The sequence below is a fragment of the Planococcus citri genome, chromosome 4 (assembly GCF_950023065.1).
Source record: "Planococcus citri chromosome 4, ihPlaCitr1.1, whole genome shotgun sequence".
NCBI classification, from domain to species: domain Eukaryota; kingdom Metazoa; phylum Arthropoda; class Insecta; order Hemiptera; family Pseudococcidae; genus Planococcus; species Planococcus citri.
The window spans coordinates 70,973,538-70,987,489 of NC_088680.1; the positions used below are offsets into that span (position 1 = coordinate 70,973,538).

Sequence of the window (13,952 nt, forward strand, 5' to 3'; positions counted from 1 at the left end):
TTTTTTTACAATTACACATGATTGTATGCCTGTGTGTAATTGACCTTGAACGTCTTGCCAAGTGCTAACTCATCAACATTCAGGTGTAAATTTATAATATAAATACGAGAGAAATTTTGTACGAATCATTCGTACATTAGCGTTGAACTGGATGTGGATGTGACTTGGTCAACGTAATTCTTATTACGTCGTGTATGTAATGATGTGAATAAATGTTCATAGTTTAAATTTTTTATGGGATTGTATCGAATAGAGAAGTTCAACACCCATCTAGTCCTTCTATCAGTCATCGCATTTTATTCGTTATTGATTTTATTGTTTTTCGAAATAATTGAAAACACAATCCACAGCTACATAGATATATACCTTTGCCTACGTATATCTTGCGCAGTAACGAATGATTTCTCACGATTATACGTAGTAAAAGTTACCAAGTCAATGATAACTTGTCTCATGTCTGCGTAAAAATTGCCCGTTAAACGATTTACATAGGAGAAAAAAAAAATGCTACAACTCGTCCGTCTATTTCAACATATTTATACAAGATAATAGGCTAGAAATCACGTGGAGTTGATCATATGTCTGTTAGTGAACGGTCACTTTTTAGTTTTAGGTAATAGTTCATCAACTGCCATGGTCATTCAGAATGGTCTTCAACTGTTTGTTGTAGGTATTTGTGATAGGTGTGGGTACTTGTATCGATGATGGTACTTCTTCAATAACCTTTTAGCCTTGTGCCCTTGACCATGATTGCCCAAGTGGAAGATTTGAAGAAGAAAAAATATATACGAACGTGCCGAAATATGAATTAAGCACGTTGTTATATACAGCGTCGAGTTTGCAAACGAGAATTATTAATTGATTCATTTTTTTCGACTGGGCGGATGATACCGTACGTGTTTTTGTTCTATGGAAAAATATGCATCTTACGTAATAACTATACTGAATAATATATGCATAAAGAATACCTACGTGTATTAAATATAATATGATACGATCCAAATGATTATCACTTTTGAATTTTATCGTGCGAATTTTTATTAGTAAATTTATTTTTTTATTAATCATTAGACCTAAATTGATCGTCAATCACCTGGGTCTATAGATTTCCTCAAGTTATATAATTTCTTTGAATCAGCTCACTCTTCGATTTGAACGAAATGAAACTAAATCGAAAGAGTATGTTCTAAAACCACTGAAACCAAAATTTCGGGAACTAAAAATCATTTCTAGATTTTTGGCGAATTTTTCAAAATAATTTTTTTTTTTTTTTTTTTTTTACAAAATATTACACAGCCACTGCCAATTAAAACAATTTTTTGGGACCATTTTTGAACCTTTTTATAAAATAAACTTTGGTTTACCTATTATCTTTGTGACCCATTCGATCGATTAAGGCACATATTATTTAAAAAAATTTTCCTACCGGTTCAAATCAAAAATTTTCTTTAATGATTATTCTTGAAGAAAAATGAAAAATTCACTGTCCGTGGAAAAAAGAACAGCTTGGTACAGTATTTATGAGATATTATTTATTTTTAAAAAATTTGTACCAACCTAGTGTAATTAATTATCGGTTATCGTGATCTTATATTAAGTACTGTTACTGATATTTTATCGTGAAATTAATTTACGTACGAGCATTTTGGACTCTTGGCTATTGTTCTGCAACCCTTAAATTTCATTACCTATAAGTAGTTTTAAAACACTTTACTGACATCGCATATAAACTTAAGTCATTACTCCAGGAGTATTCCTCGAGGTCGGTAGCGTGAAGCCTCTTTGTATGCCACACTTATCATACAGAGGAATCATAATTTGTTTCCTCGCACCATTCGTGCAAGGATACCCAAATATATCGGAAACTTGTCCTGGAAAATAAGTTTCGCGTAGTATGTTCAAGTTTTTGATATGTGTGTTATTCAGATACCAGTTCGGGTTCTCTTCAGCAAGATGGTCTAAAAAATTCTTCTTCGGGTCTTTCGCGATCTTATTCAAAATGTTGTACCATCCTTGACGGTGTATCTTACCAAAAAAAGTGTAATCTCTCACAATAGTGGCAGCGAAATTGGCGAGTGTTTGATTGATATTCGCTTCACCATACTCTAGTTTGATTGCCTGTTTCAATGACTTGAAGAATGTGTCGTCCGAAATCATTAGTTTGAGACAAAAGTTCTTAAATTGCTCTATACACGAACCCATTTGTTCATAGGCTTTCTCATCGTAGTATCCGTCACTCTGCGTCATCAGCAGATAGATGTCTAGTGGCATTTGAATTTTTGTCCTTAGCTTCCTTTGACCCTTGGTCAAGTACGCGAATGGTGAAAAGATCTGTTTGTACGATTCTATCATGTAAATATCAGATCTTGCCATGTTGATCGCACAAAAAAACATCCACGGAAACTATAAGTAGGTATAAACATCAAATGATCTATAATTAACATTTTGGGTTAAAATTTAGACTTGATATACTTACTTATTCAACTTACCAATCTTTCTTCAAGCTTTTTTTTCTTCGTCCTCTCCTCCTTGAATTTACATAGCACCTTTTCTCTGATTATGTCGTCGGCGATCAAATCTTCGAACTCGTGCAGGGTGCCAGAAGATATGTCAATATCTTCAACACCTACATAAGTCAAATAGAAAATTAAACCTGCCTAAGAGTATAAATGACACACCTTATTGTTACTTAGAAGTTCACCTAACAGGGGAACCTCTTGAGGTGTCCGCCTCCGATTTGAACAGGACCGAGATTTTTGGAATGAGTATAGTCTAAAACCACCAAAACCAAATTTTCAGCTGCCCAAGTTCATTTTTCGATTTTTGACGAATTTTTGAAAATTCAAACTTGACTGTTTTTGGCGATTTATACTTTTTTTAAAAAAGTACGTACTTGATCAATAAAAATGGTGACGAAAAAAAGTCCAAAACTAATTATAATTACCCAAATCCAAATTTCAGCATTTCCAGCCATTCTGGAGCCTCCAGCGCGATTTTTCAATTTCTCCAGAATTTTGAATTTGCACCAGAAGACGTGAATATGAAGTTGAGCAGCTAAAATTCGAGTTGTATATTACACTGGACCTGTTTAACGAGTTTATCCACAATTGAGCCGATTTTTGAGAGCGACACCTCAAAAGTGGATTTTTTACCAGCTTTTTTAAAAATTAAAAAATCAAAAGTTTCCCGTTTGTGTGGAAATTTTTGAAATTCACGCAAGTCGGTGTATTTTCTCGGTAACTAACTTCCCAAATCAAAATTTCCCAATTTCCAGCCATTTTGGAGCCTCTAGCGCGATTTTCAATTTCTCCAGAATTTTGAATTTGCTCTATAGAAGGCGTGAATATGCAGTTGGGCAGCTAAAAATCGAGTTGTGTATTATACTCGACCTGTTTAACGAGTTTATCTGCATTTGTGCCGATTTTGGGGGTGACACCTCAAAAGTGGATTTTTGACCAGGTTTTTTCAAAATTAAAAAATCCAAAAAATCAAAAGTTTCCCGTTTGTGTGGAAATTTTTGAAATTCACGCGAATCTCTGTATTTTGTCCGTAACTAACTCCCCAAATCAAAATTTCCCAATTTCCAGCCATTCTGGAGCCTCCAGCGTGATTTTCAATTTCTCCAGAATTTTGAATTTGCTCTAGAAGGCGTGAATATGCAGTTGGGCAGCTAAAAATCGAGTTGTGTATTATACTCGACCTGTGTAACGTGTTTACCTACATTTGAGCCGATTATTGAGAGTGACACCTCAGGAGTGGTTTTTTGACAAGCTTTTTTCAAAATTAAAAAATCAAAAAAATCAAAAGACAACCGTTTGTGTGGAAATTTTTGAAATTCACGTGAATCGCTGTATTTCTTTAAGAATTAACCCCCGGAGCGCGAATTCTACCATTTCCAGCCGTTTTGGAGCGAGAGTGACACCTCAAAAAACCACTCATGAGGTATCACTCTCAAAATCGGCTCAAATGTGGATAAACTCGTTAAACAGGTCGACTGAAATATACCTACAACTCGATTTTTAGCTGTCCAACTTCATGTTCACGTCTTCTGGAGAAAATTCAAAACTCTGGAGAAATTGAAAAATCGCGCTGGAGGCTCCAGAATGGCTGGAAATGGTGGAATTTTTATTGGGTGATTAATATTATCTTTGGGATTGATCAAGTACGTACTTTTTAAAAAACAGCGAATTTGGAATGTTCCAAAATTCGCAAAAAATCCAACAATGAACTTGGGCAGCTGAAAATTTGGTTTTGGGGGTTTTAAACTATACTCTTTCCAAAAATTCGCGGTCCCGTTCAAATCGAAGTGTGACACCTCAAGAGGTTCCCTTGTAAGTACCTATAATAAAATCGCATGCTCCAATTACAAAAAATAAATCACTCACCCTCAACAGCAATATGTGGTTTATAATAATAAACAAGATAGGTGACAGTAAGTGCGTAAAAAATGAAGCGATACGTCATCATCGTTATGAGCAGGCTTTTCTCGTAGTATCTACCCTTGAACAGAAGCTGTCATCGCAATTTGAGAATTTCAATAAAAATTTAAGGAACAATGAATGAAGAAGAGTAAGAATAGCATAGCAACAAAAAAAAAATATCTACTTACCAAAAAAATAGAAAATGAAGAAGTTTAATAATGAAATTTCAGACACGTTGGTTGAGCGGAGTACATCTGCTTGAGTACCTATAACAAAATTTAATTGCGGGCCGTGCTTTTTACATATACTTACGTACCTATATCAGCTCCTCATCAGTATTTAACTATCTATCTTCTAATCTATAGTTAAATAAGACATTAAAAAAAAAAATCAAAAATATATTAAATTTCTATACCGACCAAATTGAAAAATGTTTATGAATCTGTTACACTACAGCAATCCACTTCTTGATCAAAGGAATATTAAATCACTAGTTTCATATGAAAAATATATTATGATGCTATTTCAGCATCAAAAATATTAATTCCCCCAATTGAAATTTCAACCAACATGTACATAAGTACATAAGTATGTACCGGGTGTTCCGGGACAGGTGTCAACCCCTTCGACTGATAATACACCAACCCAAACTACACAGATGTAAGTTGGTTTGCCGACCCTAAAAATTGAAGGGACAAACTTACGTGTCATGTATTGTAATTCCTCCACTATTATGACACAGAAGTAGTGCCCGGTGGCTTTTATTTCTAAGTGGAAAGAGCTAGGGAGATGAATGAAGCGGCGTTGAGTAGGGAAAAATAAGGGCTTTCAAAAGCAACCTTGAAAATTTCAGGCTCACGCACAGGGTGTCCACAAATTGAAAAACCGGTTTGGTCAAAAAATTCAAACTGGTTTTTATTGGCGCAATGTATTCTGCACACTGAGGCGACAAAAACGTGATATGAATTTTTTGAAACCGGTTCGTTAATTTGCAACCAGTTAACAAAAAATACCCAAAAATTGTAGATAGAGAAAAAAGTTTGAAACAAAAGTTGTGGAGCGTGAAAAATTACACAATTCTGTCTAATCACATTTTGAAATCGGTTCATTGGTTCGCATTTAGCAACCAGTTTTTGACAATCACCTAAAAATTAAAGATACAGAAAAATGCTTGAAACAAAAGTTGTAGAGCGTGAAAAATTGAACCATTTTCACTGATCGGATTTTGAAACCGGTTCCTTAATTTGCAACTAGTTATCAAAATTACCTAAAAATTAGAGATCGGTGTCATACTGTAGATAGCTTCAATCTGATTTAGCCATTTTGTAGAACTCCTCAAGGAGTATGAAACAGGTTATTTTAAATTTTTGCTTATCTTCAAAATTGAAGGAGCTGTGATCACTTCAAATTTTCAATGTGCTCTAGCGCCTTCAATTTTAGATCTAGGCAAAATGTGATTGAACAATGAATGTTCTACAACTTACGCTGCATCAATTGTTGGCCTAAACTCAAAATTGGAGGCGCCAGAGCATTTCAAAAATTTTGAACGATCGTAGCTCCTTCAATTTTGAAGATAGACCAACAAGTGATATAACTTAAGTTGTAGAACTTTGAATGTTCTTCAATGAAGAACATAACTACATTTTGCCTAGATCTAAAATTGAAGGTGCTAGAGCACATTGAAAATTTGAAATGATCACAGCTCCCTTAATTTTGAAGATAGGCAAAAATTGAAAACAACCTTTTTTACACTCTTTGAAGAGTTCTACAACATGGTGAAATCAGATTGAAATTTGAAGCTATCTACATATAATGGTTGAGGAATAGCACTACCTCGAAGAATTGACAATAAAATGGCCTGTAATTTTGCCCCTTCAATTTTTAGGGTCGGCAAACCAACTTACATCTGCGTGGTTTGAGTTGGTGTATTACCAGTCGAAGGGATTGACACCTCTCCCGGAACACCTGGTATAGTGATTATGAAAAATATTATAAGGTCTACTCTAACTAATTATACAGGGTGTCCGGGGAGTGGTGGTACAATAATAAGTAATTTTGTTCATTTTTCAAAGTACTACCGACCCCCATGGTCAAAATTGGCGTTTGTCTCTTGGATTTTGAAAACGTATTTTGCCCCTTAAATTTTGAAGATAGGCCACACCTTCACACATAAATATCATGCGAGTGTTTTAAATAACAATGAATCTTGTATTTAAATTCTTCCGAATAAGATAAAAGCTTACTGAACATTTACACAGATTTTAGGTAAGATATAGACATAGAGGTACCTAAGTTCTCATGGTTGGTAATGTGAAGCCTTCTTCACGCCCACATTCATCATACAATGGCAGTACAACCTGTTCGTCCTCTCTATTCGTGAACGGAAATCCAAAAATTTCAGGAATATCTTCGCCAAAGTGCGCTTTGCGCAGCATATTTATGTGTTTTATGTGAGTGTCGTTCATGAACCAATTTCTGTATGACAGAGTTAACTGTTTATGAAAGTTTTCGGATGGATAATCCTTCATTTTATGTAAAATAAACGAAGACTTGTAATCATCCATGGAAAGCAAGGAATAATCTCTGACAATGGTAGCAGCAAAATTTCCGTAGAAGAATTTGAGACTTGTCTCGCCGTATTCGGATTTTATTGCTTGCCTTAACGATTCGAAGAATTTGCCTTCGTCAAACATGAGCCTAGAAACGAAATTGCGATACTCCGAAATCCTTAAGTCTATTGTACTGATGCAGCCATCGTGATAACCCATTCGATATCTCAATAACCAGGGAAATGGTGGAATTCTACTGCTGAGTTCATTGTCTTCTTTTGTCAAGTATGGACTAGGATCAAACATTTTGTATGAATTGAGCATTTTATCAATGTCTCCTTGAACCGTATTAACAGCACAAAAGAACAGATATGGAAACTGCGCAAACACCAAAGTACGAAATATAATGAATAAAAGTGAACTATTCAATGGGAAGGTAGTACATACTAACTAGGTTGTATGTAGGTATTTTAATATTCAACTTACCAATCTTTCTTCAAGTTCTTTTTTCTTCTTCCTCTCCTCCTTGAATTTTAATACCACCTTTTCTCTGATTGTATCGTCGGGGATCAAATCTTTGAACTCGTGCAGGATACTGGAAGATATGTCAATATCTTCAACACCTAACATCAGTCAAATAAAAAAATAGACCGGCTTATTACACGTAAATGACACACATCCTTACGAGTAGAATTATGTGCTCCAATTACATAAAAAAAATAAATCGCTCACCCTCAGCAGCAATATATGATTCGTAATAATAATCAAAAGAAATGACAGTAAGCACATAAAAAATGAACTGGTACATCATCATCGCTATGAGCTCTCTTCTCATTCAATTTTTCGGATATTTATAGCATAATATACTCGTAGGTATCTAGAAGAACAGACGCTGCCATCGTAATTTGAAAATTTCAATAAACATTTAAATGTGGACACAATAAAAAAGATGAGTAGGAATAGGTACCTCAGCAAAAAAAAATAATGATAATAAATAAATACGAAACAAATAGAAAATGAAGAAGGTTAATAATGAAAATTCAGACACTTTGGTCGAGCGGAATACATTTGCTTTAGTAGGTACCTTACCTACATATAACAAAATAATTTCGGGTACTTGTTACAATCTTATGTATCAGCTTCTAATCAGTACTCATCGACCTATCGACTAATCTAGTGAAATAAGGCATTAGATGGAAATCAAAAACATATTAAATTTCTACTGTTCGAATTGAAAAATATAAGTATTATTTTTAAATTTTCGAGTGTGATTGCTCAATGCTCATTTTTTTGGGTGTTTGTAATTACTTGGTTATTACACCCGTCGTGTGAGATTTAAATCGAGTTGGTAAGGTCAAGTTTTTAAATTAGGTCTAAGAATTTTTTTATTTCGGAAGGGTCGTCTGGTATCTGTCAATCAAAATAGCTGCCATTTTGTTCGTAAGGTCAACTTTTTTTCGCAAGTTTGCTTTAAAATGTTCCGTAGGATGTCCTATATCTACAAAAAAATTGTCCTACAGGAAAGTTGCTGCAGTTTCTTTTTTGTTTTTTCATGAAAAATGAGCCAAATTAAAATTTTTGAAAATTTGACAATGATCGAAAAAGGAAACTCAGTTCTTTACGTTTAAATTTAAATGTAGTAACGTTCGATTTACAAAACATTTTTGTCAGTCCAGTTAGAATCCTGAAAATGCATTGCCCCTTCAATGTTTAGGATAGATAACTTTATTAACGAGTTTTTGTGTCCTAAATGAGTTGAAATAATAGTGGCATATTATGACAATCGTGTGGGACAACTTTTTTCATAGAAAAGTTGACGATACGAATAAAATGGCAGCCATTTTGACTGACAGGATCTTCAGCCGAAATCGCAGAGTACCTATGCTTCCCAACATAGGACTCGTTCTAATTTTTTGAACTGTACAAAACTAGATCGAAAAATCAACCAAAAATTTATAGCTAGCAAAAATTTTAAGCGCTGAAGTACATTTTTCAATTTTTGGTGAATTTTTGAGAATCAAAGTCAGCTCAGAAACGAGAAAAAAAATCAAAATTTTACTAAATTGACCAAGAAAGCTGAAATTTGAAATAAACCATATTTTTGACTTGCCAAATCGATTGGAAACGATTTCAGACCGTTTTGAGCAGTTTTGGAGCCTCCAGCAGATTTTTGAAGCTTGCAATTTCCACAAACTTTCATCAAATGCAGTTGGAAAGTGGAAATTCATTCTGTAATCTAATTTCAATACGCTATAAAGTCGACTACAGGTAGATTTCAAGTCGTTTTGGAGCCTCCGGTGACTTTTTGGAAATTACCGGAGCCTCCAGTAAATTTTTGAAACTTGAAATTTCTGCAGAATTTCATCAAATGGAGATGGAAGCCAAAATTCTTTACTTGATTTGTATACAGATTTTGTGGCATTTTTTGAAAAACAGAATATGCATGTCTAAATAGCTGCATGGACGCTCCAAAAGGGATTAAAACTGCCTGTAATCCTTGGAATTAATTTTATCGGCGGTGAAGGTTCAAAAAGTAGCTGGAAGCTTCAAAACAACTCGAAATCACCTGCAGTCGACTCCATAGCGTATTGAAATTAGTTTGCAGAGTGAATTTTGACTTTTTAACTCCATGTGATGAAATATTGTAAACTTTCGAAGTCTCAAAAGTAAAGGCACGTTAATGGAAAAAAGTAAAAAGTGAGTAAAAATTTTCTGGAGGATCTAGAAATTATCAAAAAAATTGCTGGAGGCTTCAAAATGACTTGAACCCACCCCCAGTCGACTTGATAGGGTGTTGAAATTGGACTCCATAGTAAATTTGGGATTTCCAGCTCTGTTTGGTGAAATTTTATGGAAATTTCGAGCATTGAAAAATCTGCTGGAGGCTCCAGTAATTTCCAAGAAGTCGCTGGAGGCTCCAAAACAACTTGAAATCTACTCGCAATCGACTTCATAGTGTATTGAAATTAGTTTAGGTACGGAATAAATTTCGGATGTCCAACTGCATTTGATAAAATCTCGTGGAAATTCCAAGTTTCAAAAATCTACCGGAGGCTCCAACATGCAGTTTTCAAAAAGTCACACAGCTGTGGTCCGAAATGAAAAAGTAGCAGCCAAAAATCGAATTTTAAAGGGAAATCCGTAATATTTCGGATATGGTTTTTTTTTAGGTCGCTGTAGTGGATTTTGGCATTTATTTCCCCCACTCAAAATGAGCCCTTAGGGGGAAGAGGGACTGCTAAACATGAAATTTCAAAAAATCGAAATGAGTCCTCAGAAGGGAGGGAGGTGCAAAACATTAAATTTCGAAAATTTGGACGTGAGTATCGAAACAACGGTTTTTTGGGTCGCTGAAGTCGATCTTACAAGGGAACCTCTTGAGGTATCACTCTTCGATTTGAACGGGACCGCAATTTTCGGAAAGAGCATAGTCTGAAACCCCCATAACCAAGTTTTCAGCTGCCCAAGTTCATTTTTCGATTTTTGGCGAATTTTTGAAAATTCAAAATTGACTGTTTTTGGAGATTTATGCTTTTTTAAAAAAGTACGTACTTGATCAATAAAAATGGTCAAAATAAGTCCCAAAACTAATATTAATTACCCAAATCCAAATTTCACCATTTCCAGCCATTCTGGAGCCTCCAGCGCGATTTTTTAATTTCTCCAGAATTTTGAATTTGCTCCGGAAGGCGTGAATATATGCAGTTGGACAGCTAAAAATTGAGTTGTATATTATACTCGACCTGTTAAACGAGTTTATCCACATTTGAGCCGATTTTGAGAGTGACACCACAAAAGTGGATTTTTGACCAGCTTTTTTCAAAATTAAAAAATCTAAAAAATCCAAAAGTTCCCGTTTGTGTGGAAATTTTTGAAATTCACACGAATCGCTGTATTTCGTCCAAAACTAACCCTCCAAATCCAAATTTCACCATTTCCAGACATTCTGGAGCCTCCAGCGCGATTTTTCAATTTCTCCAGAATTTGAAAAATCGCTCCGGTGGCTCCAGAATGGCTGGAAATTGTGAAATTTGGATTTGGGTAATTAATATTAGTTTTGGGACTTATTTTGACTATTTTTATTGATCAAGCACGTACTTTTTAAAAAAAGTATATTATATCGCCAAAAACAGTCAATTTTGAATTTTAAAAAATTCGCCAAAAATCGAAAAATGAACTTTGGGCAGCTGAAAATTTGGTTTTGGAGGTTTCAGACTATGCTCTTTCCAAAAATTGCAGCCTCGTTCAAATCGAAGTTTGACACCTCAAGAGGTTCCCTTGTTTGCATTCATATTCACCTTGACTTCAAAATACGAGTAAATCCTCAAAGGGAAGGGGCATGAAATTTTGAAAAAGTCAATACGGGTATCAACATACTTATTAGTCCAGCATATGACAATAGGAGTAATTGCACCCCCCCCCCCGCCGATTCTCCAGGACAACTTTTTTCTTAAAGGGGACATCCTAAGGAACATTTTAAAGCAAACTTGCCCAAAAAAAAGTTGGCCTTACTTACAAAATGGCGGCCATTTTGATTGACAGGTCAGCCGAAATCGCAGATTTTGCGTTTGAACATAGGACTTGCACGAACTTTTTCAAACTTTACAAAGGTAGATCGGAAGATCAAGCAAAAATTTATCACCAGTCAAAATTTCAAGTGCTAAAGTGCGTTTTTCGAGTTTTCATGAATTTTTGAAAATCGAAATTAGGCCAAAAATGAGGGAAAAAATCAAAATTTTACCAAATTGACCAAGAAAGCTGAAATTTGGGATATACCCTATTTTCGACATGCCAAATCGATTGGAAACGGTTTCAACCCGTTTTGAGCAGTTCTGGAGCCTCCAGCAGATTTTTGAAACTCGAAATTCCGACAAAAGTCCATCAAATTGGAGTTGTACACCCTCTGAAGACGACTTCAGGTGAGTTCAAGTAATTTTAGGGCCTCCAGCGACCTTTTTTTGAAAATTACTGGAGCCTCCAGCAGATTTTTGAAACTTTAAATTTTCACAAAATTTCATCAAATAGAGATGGAAATCTGAAATTTACTCTACACTCCAATTTTAACACCCTCTGAAGACGACTTCAGATGGGTTCAATTACTTCAATTCATTTTAGGGCCTCCAGCGACTTTTTTGAAAATTACTGGAGCATCCAAAAGATTTTTGAAACTTGAAATTTCCCCAACATTAATTTATCAAATGGAGTTGGCAAGCTGAAATGTATGTACTTCGCAGACTACATGGTGGTTTCAAATGGTTTTGATGCTTCTAGCTACTTTTAGGAAATTTCAATTTCAAAACCGTCATACAACCTTTCAAAAACTTGCTGGAGGCTCTAAAACAACTTGAAATTCGCCAGCTGTCAACTTCGTAGCGTATTGAAATTAGTTTGCAGAATGAATTTCGACTCTCCATCTTGGTTTGATGAAATTTTGGCGAAATTTCAAGTTTCAAAAATCTACTGGAGGCTCCAGTAAAGTGGTTGGAGGCTCTAAAATGACTTGAAATCCACCAGAAGTCGTTTTCAGAGGGTGTTAAAATTGGAGTGTAGAGTAAATTTCAGCTTTCTATCTCCATAATGATGAAATTTTGTGAAAATTTAAAGTTTCAAAAATCTGCTGAAGGCTTCAGGAATTTTCAAAAAGTCGCTGGAGGATCCAAAACGACTTGAAATTCACCTGCAGTACTTCGTAGCGTATTGAAATTAGTTTTTAGAATAAATTTTACATTTACAACTCCAATTTGACGGAATTTTGTGGAAATTTCGAGTTTCAATAATCTGCTGGAGGCTTCAGAACTGCTCAAAACAGGTTGAAACCGTTTCTAATCGATTTGGCATGTCGAAAATAGGGAATATCCCAAATTTCAGTTTTCTTGGTGAATTTGGTAAAATTTTGATTTTTTCCTTCATTTTTGTCCTAAATTCGATTTTCAAAAATTCACCAAAAATCGAAAAACGCACTTAAGCACTTGAAATTCTGACAGGTGATAAATTTTTGCATGATCTTTCGATCTACCTTTGTAAAGTTTGAAAAAGTTCGTGCAAGTCCTATGTTAAAACGCAAAATCTGCGATTTCGGCTGACCTGTCAATCAAAATGGCCGCCATTTTGTAAGTAAGGCCAACTTTTTTTGGGCAAGTTTGCTTTAAAATGTTCCTTAGGATGTCCCCATTAAGAAAGCAGTTGTCCCGGAGGATCGGACGGGGGGGGGGATGGAATTACTCCTATTGTCATATGCCGCACTATATGTCATATTGGTTTAGTCAACAAATTTTGTCAAAGGAGGAAAGTTCACATGCTACAGAACCAGAGGATTGTGATATTTTCAGCTGGTCTAAGATGGATTTTTTAAAATACGAACTTTTACCTCAAAAATACCAAATAGGTAATTGAGTTTTTTCTTGATAATGCTGGGTATTAACCGAAATATTTTTGAAAAAATGGAATCAACGATTTTTATACTCGAAAATGTTCATATTATTTTGATGTAAACCCATAAAATTTTGAACAAAATGAAAACGAACATGTCTTATAGCATTTTGAAATTGGCAGTTTTTACAAAATCTCGAATTGGCCAAATTTTCAAAAAAAAATTCTCTCTAAAACCATAACAAGAAATACACGTACTGTCCAGCATCAGATCAGTGCATCAGTCCAGTTAATACGTATATAGCCAGAGGATACACAAAACCATCCTAATTTTTGTCCATGAAACTGCGCGACACAACGGTTAAAAATTTTGCAATAGTGGTCTAGTATGTTGTACTTTTAAGTACACGACCAGGGTTCGTGGTTATCCTTGATAGAGATTCCAAAGATGCCTTCGGAATCGGGCTATAGGTCAAGTTAAAGTACAAGTTACATAATCTCGTTCTCGTGTACCTATACTCGAGTAAGTATATGTATGTACTGGTAGTCGTCTTCGTCTTCGTTTTCATCGATGCTCGTTGTTTTATAACGAGTAATGATAATGTAATTCGCC

General features: G+C 35.0%; 2 protein-coding genes across 4 annotated transcripts; both read right to left on the bottom strand.

The window, feature by feature from the left end:
- Positions 1-1,436: 1,436 nt before the first annotated feature.
- LOC135845074 (uncharacterized) lies at positions 1,437-4,767 on the bottom strand. Its single transcript, XM_065363540.1, has 4 exons — positions 4,610-4,767; positions 4,386-4,512; positions 2,490-2,626; positions 1,437-2,403 (listed from the first exon to the last, which is right to left on the bottom strand). The coding sequence occupies exons 2-4, from the start codon at positions 4,465-4,467 to the stop codon at positions 1,732-1,734; spliced, it is 891 nt and encodes a 296-aa protein (XP_065219612.1). The 5' UTR covers positions 4,468-4,512; positions 4,610-4,767; the 3' UTR covers positions 1,437-1,731.
- A 1,848-nt stretch (positions 4,768-6,615) lies between these two features.
- On the bottom strand, positions 6,616-8,102 carry LOC135845304 (uncharacterized). Of its 3 annotated transcripts, none has more exons than XM_065363787.1 (4): positions 7,938-8,102; positions 7,703-7,847; positions 7,457-7,624; positions 6,616-7,348 (listed from the first exon to the last, which is right to left on the bottom strand). In XM_065363787.1, the coding sequence occupies exons 3-4, from the start codon at positions 7,598-7,600 to the stop codon at positions 6,710-6,712; spliced, it is 783 nt and encodes a 260-aa protein (XP_065219859.1). In that variant the 5' UTR covers positions 7,601-7,624; positions 7,703-7,847; positions 7,938-8,102; the 3' UTR covers positions 6,616-6,709. The 3 variants fall into 3 exon arrangements, with proteins under 3 accessions (XP_065219859.1, XP_065219858.1, XP_065219857.1); XM_065363786.1 differs by having other exon boundaries at positions 7,457-7,593; positions 7,703-7,862; positions 7,938-8,093; XM_065363785.1 differs by having other exon boundaries at positions 7,457-7,593; positions 7,938-8,090.
- Positions 8,103-13,952: the final 5,850 nt, after the last annotated feature.

Coding starts and splice junctions, on each gene's coding strand:
- LOC135845304 (XM_065363786.1), bottom strand. CDS start 7,805: ATGAGAAGAGAGCTCATAGCGATGATGATGTACCAGTTCATTTTTTAT. Junction 7,594..7,702: donor ATCATATATTGCTGCTGAGG/GTGAGCGATTTA, acceptor GACTGATGTTAG/GTGTTGAAGATATTGACATA. Junction 7,349..7,456: donor AAGAACTTGAAGAAAGATTG/GTAAGTTGAATA, acceptor GTGTTTGCGCAG/TTTCCATATCTGTTCTTTTG.
- LOC135845074 (XM_065363540.1), bottom strand. CDS start 4,467: ATGATGACGTATCGCTTCATTTTTTACGCACTTACTGTCACCTATCTT. Junction 2,627..4,385: donor ACCACATATTGCTGTTGAGG/GTGAGTGATTTA, acceptor TGACTTATGTAG/GTGTTGAAGATATTGACATA. Junction 2,404..2,489: donor AAAAGCTTGAAGAAAGATTG/GTAAGTTGAATA, acceptor ACCTACTTATAG/TTTCCGTGGATGTTTTTTTG.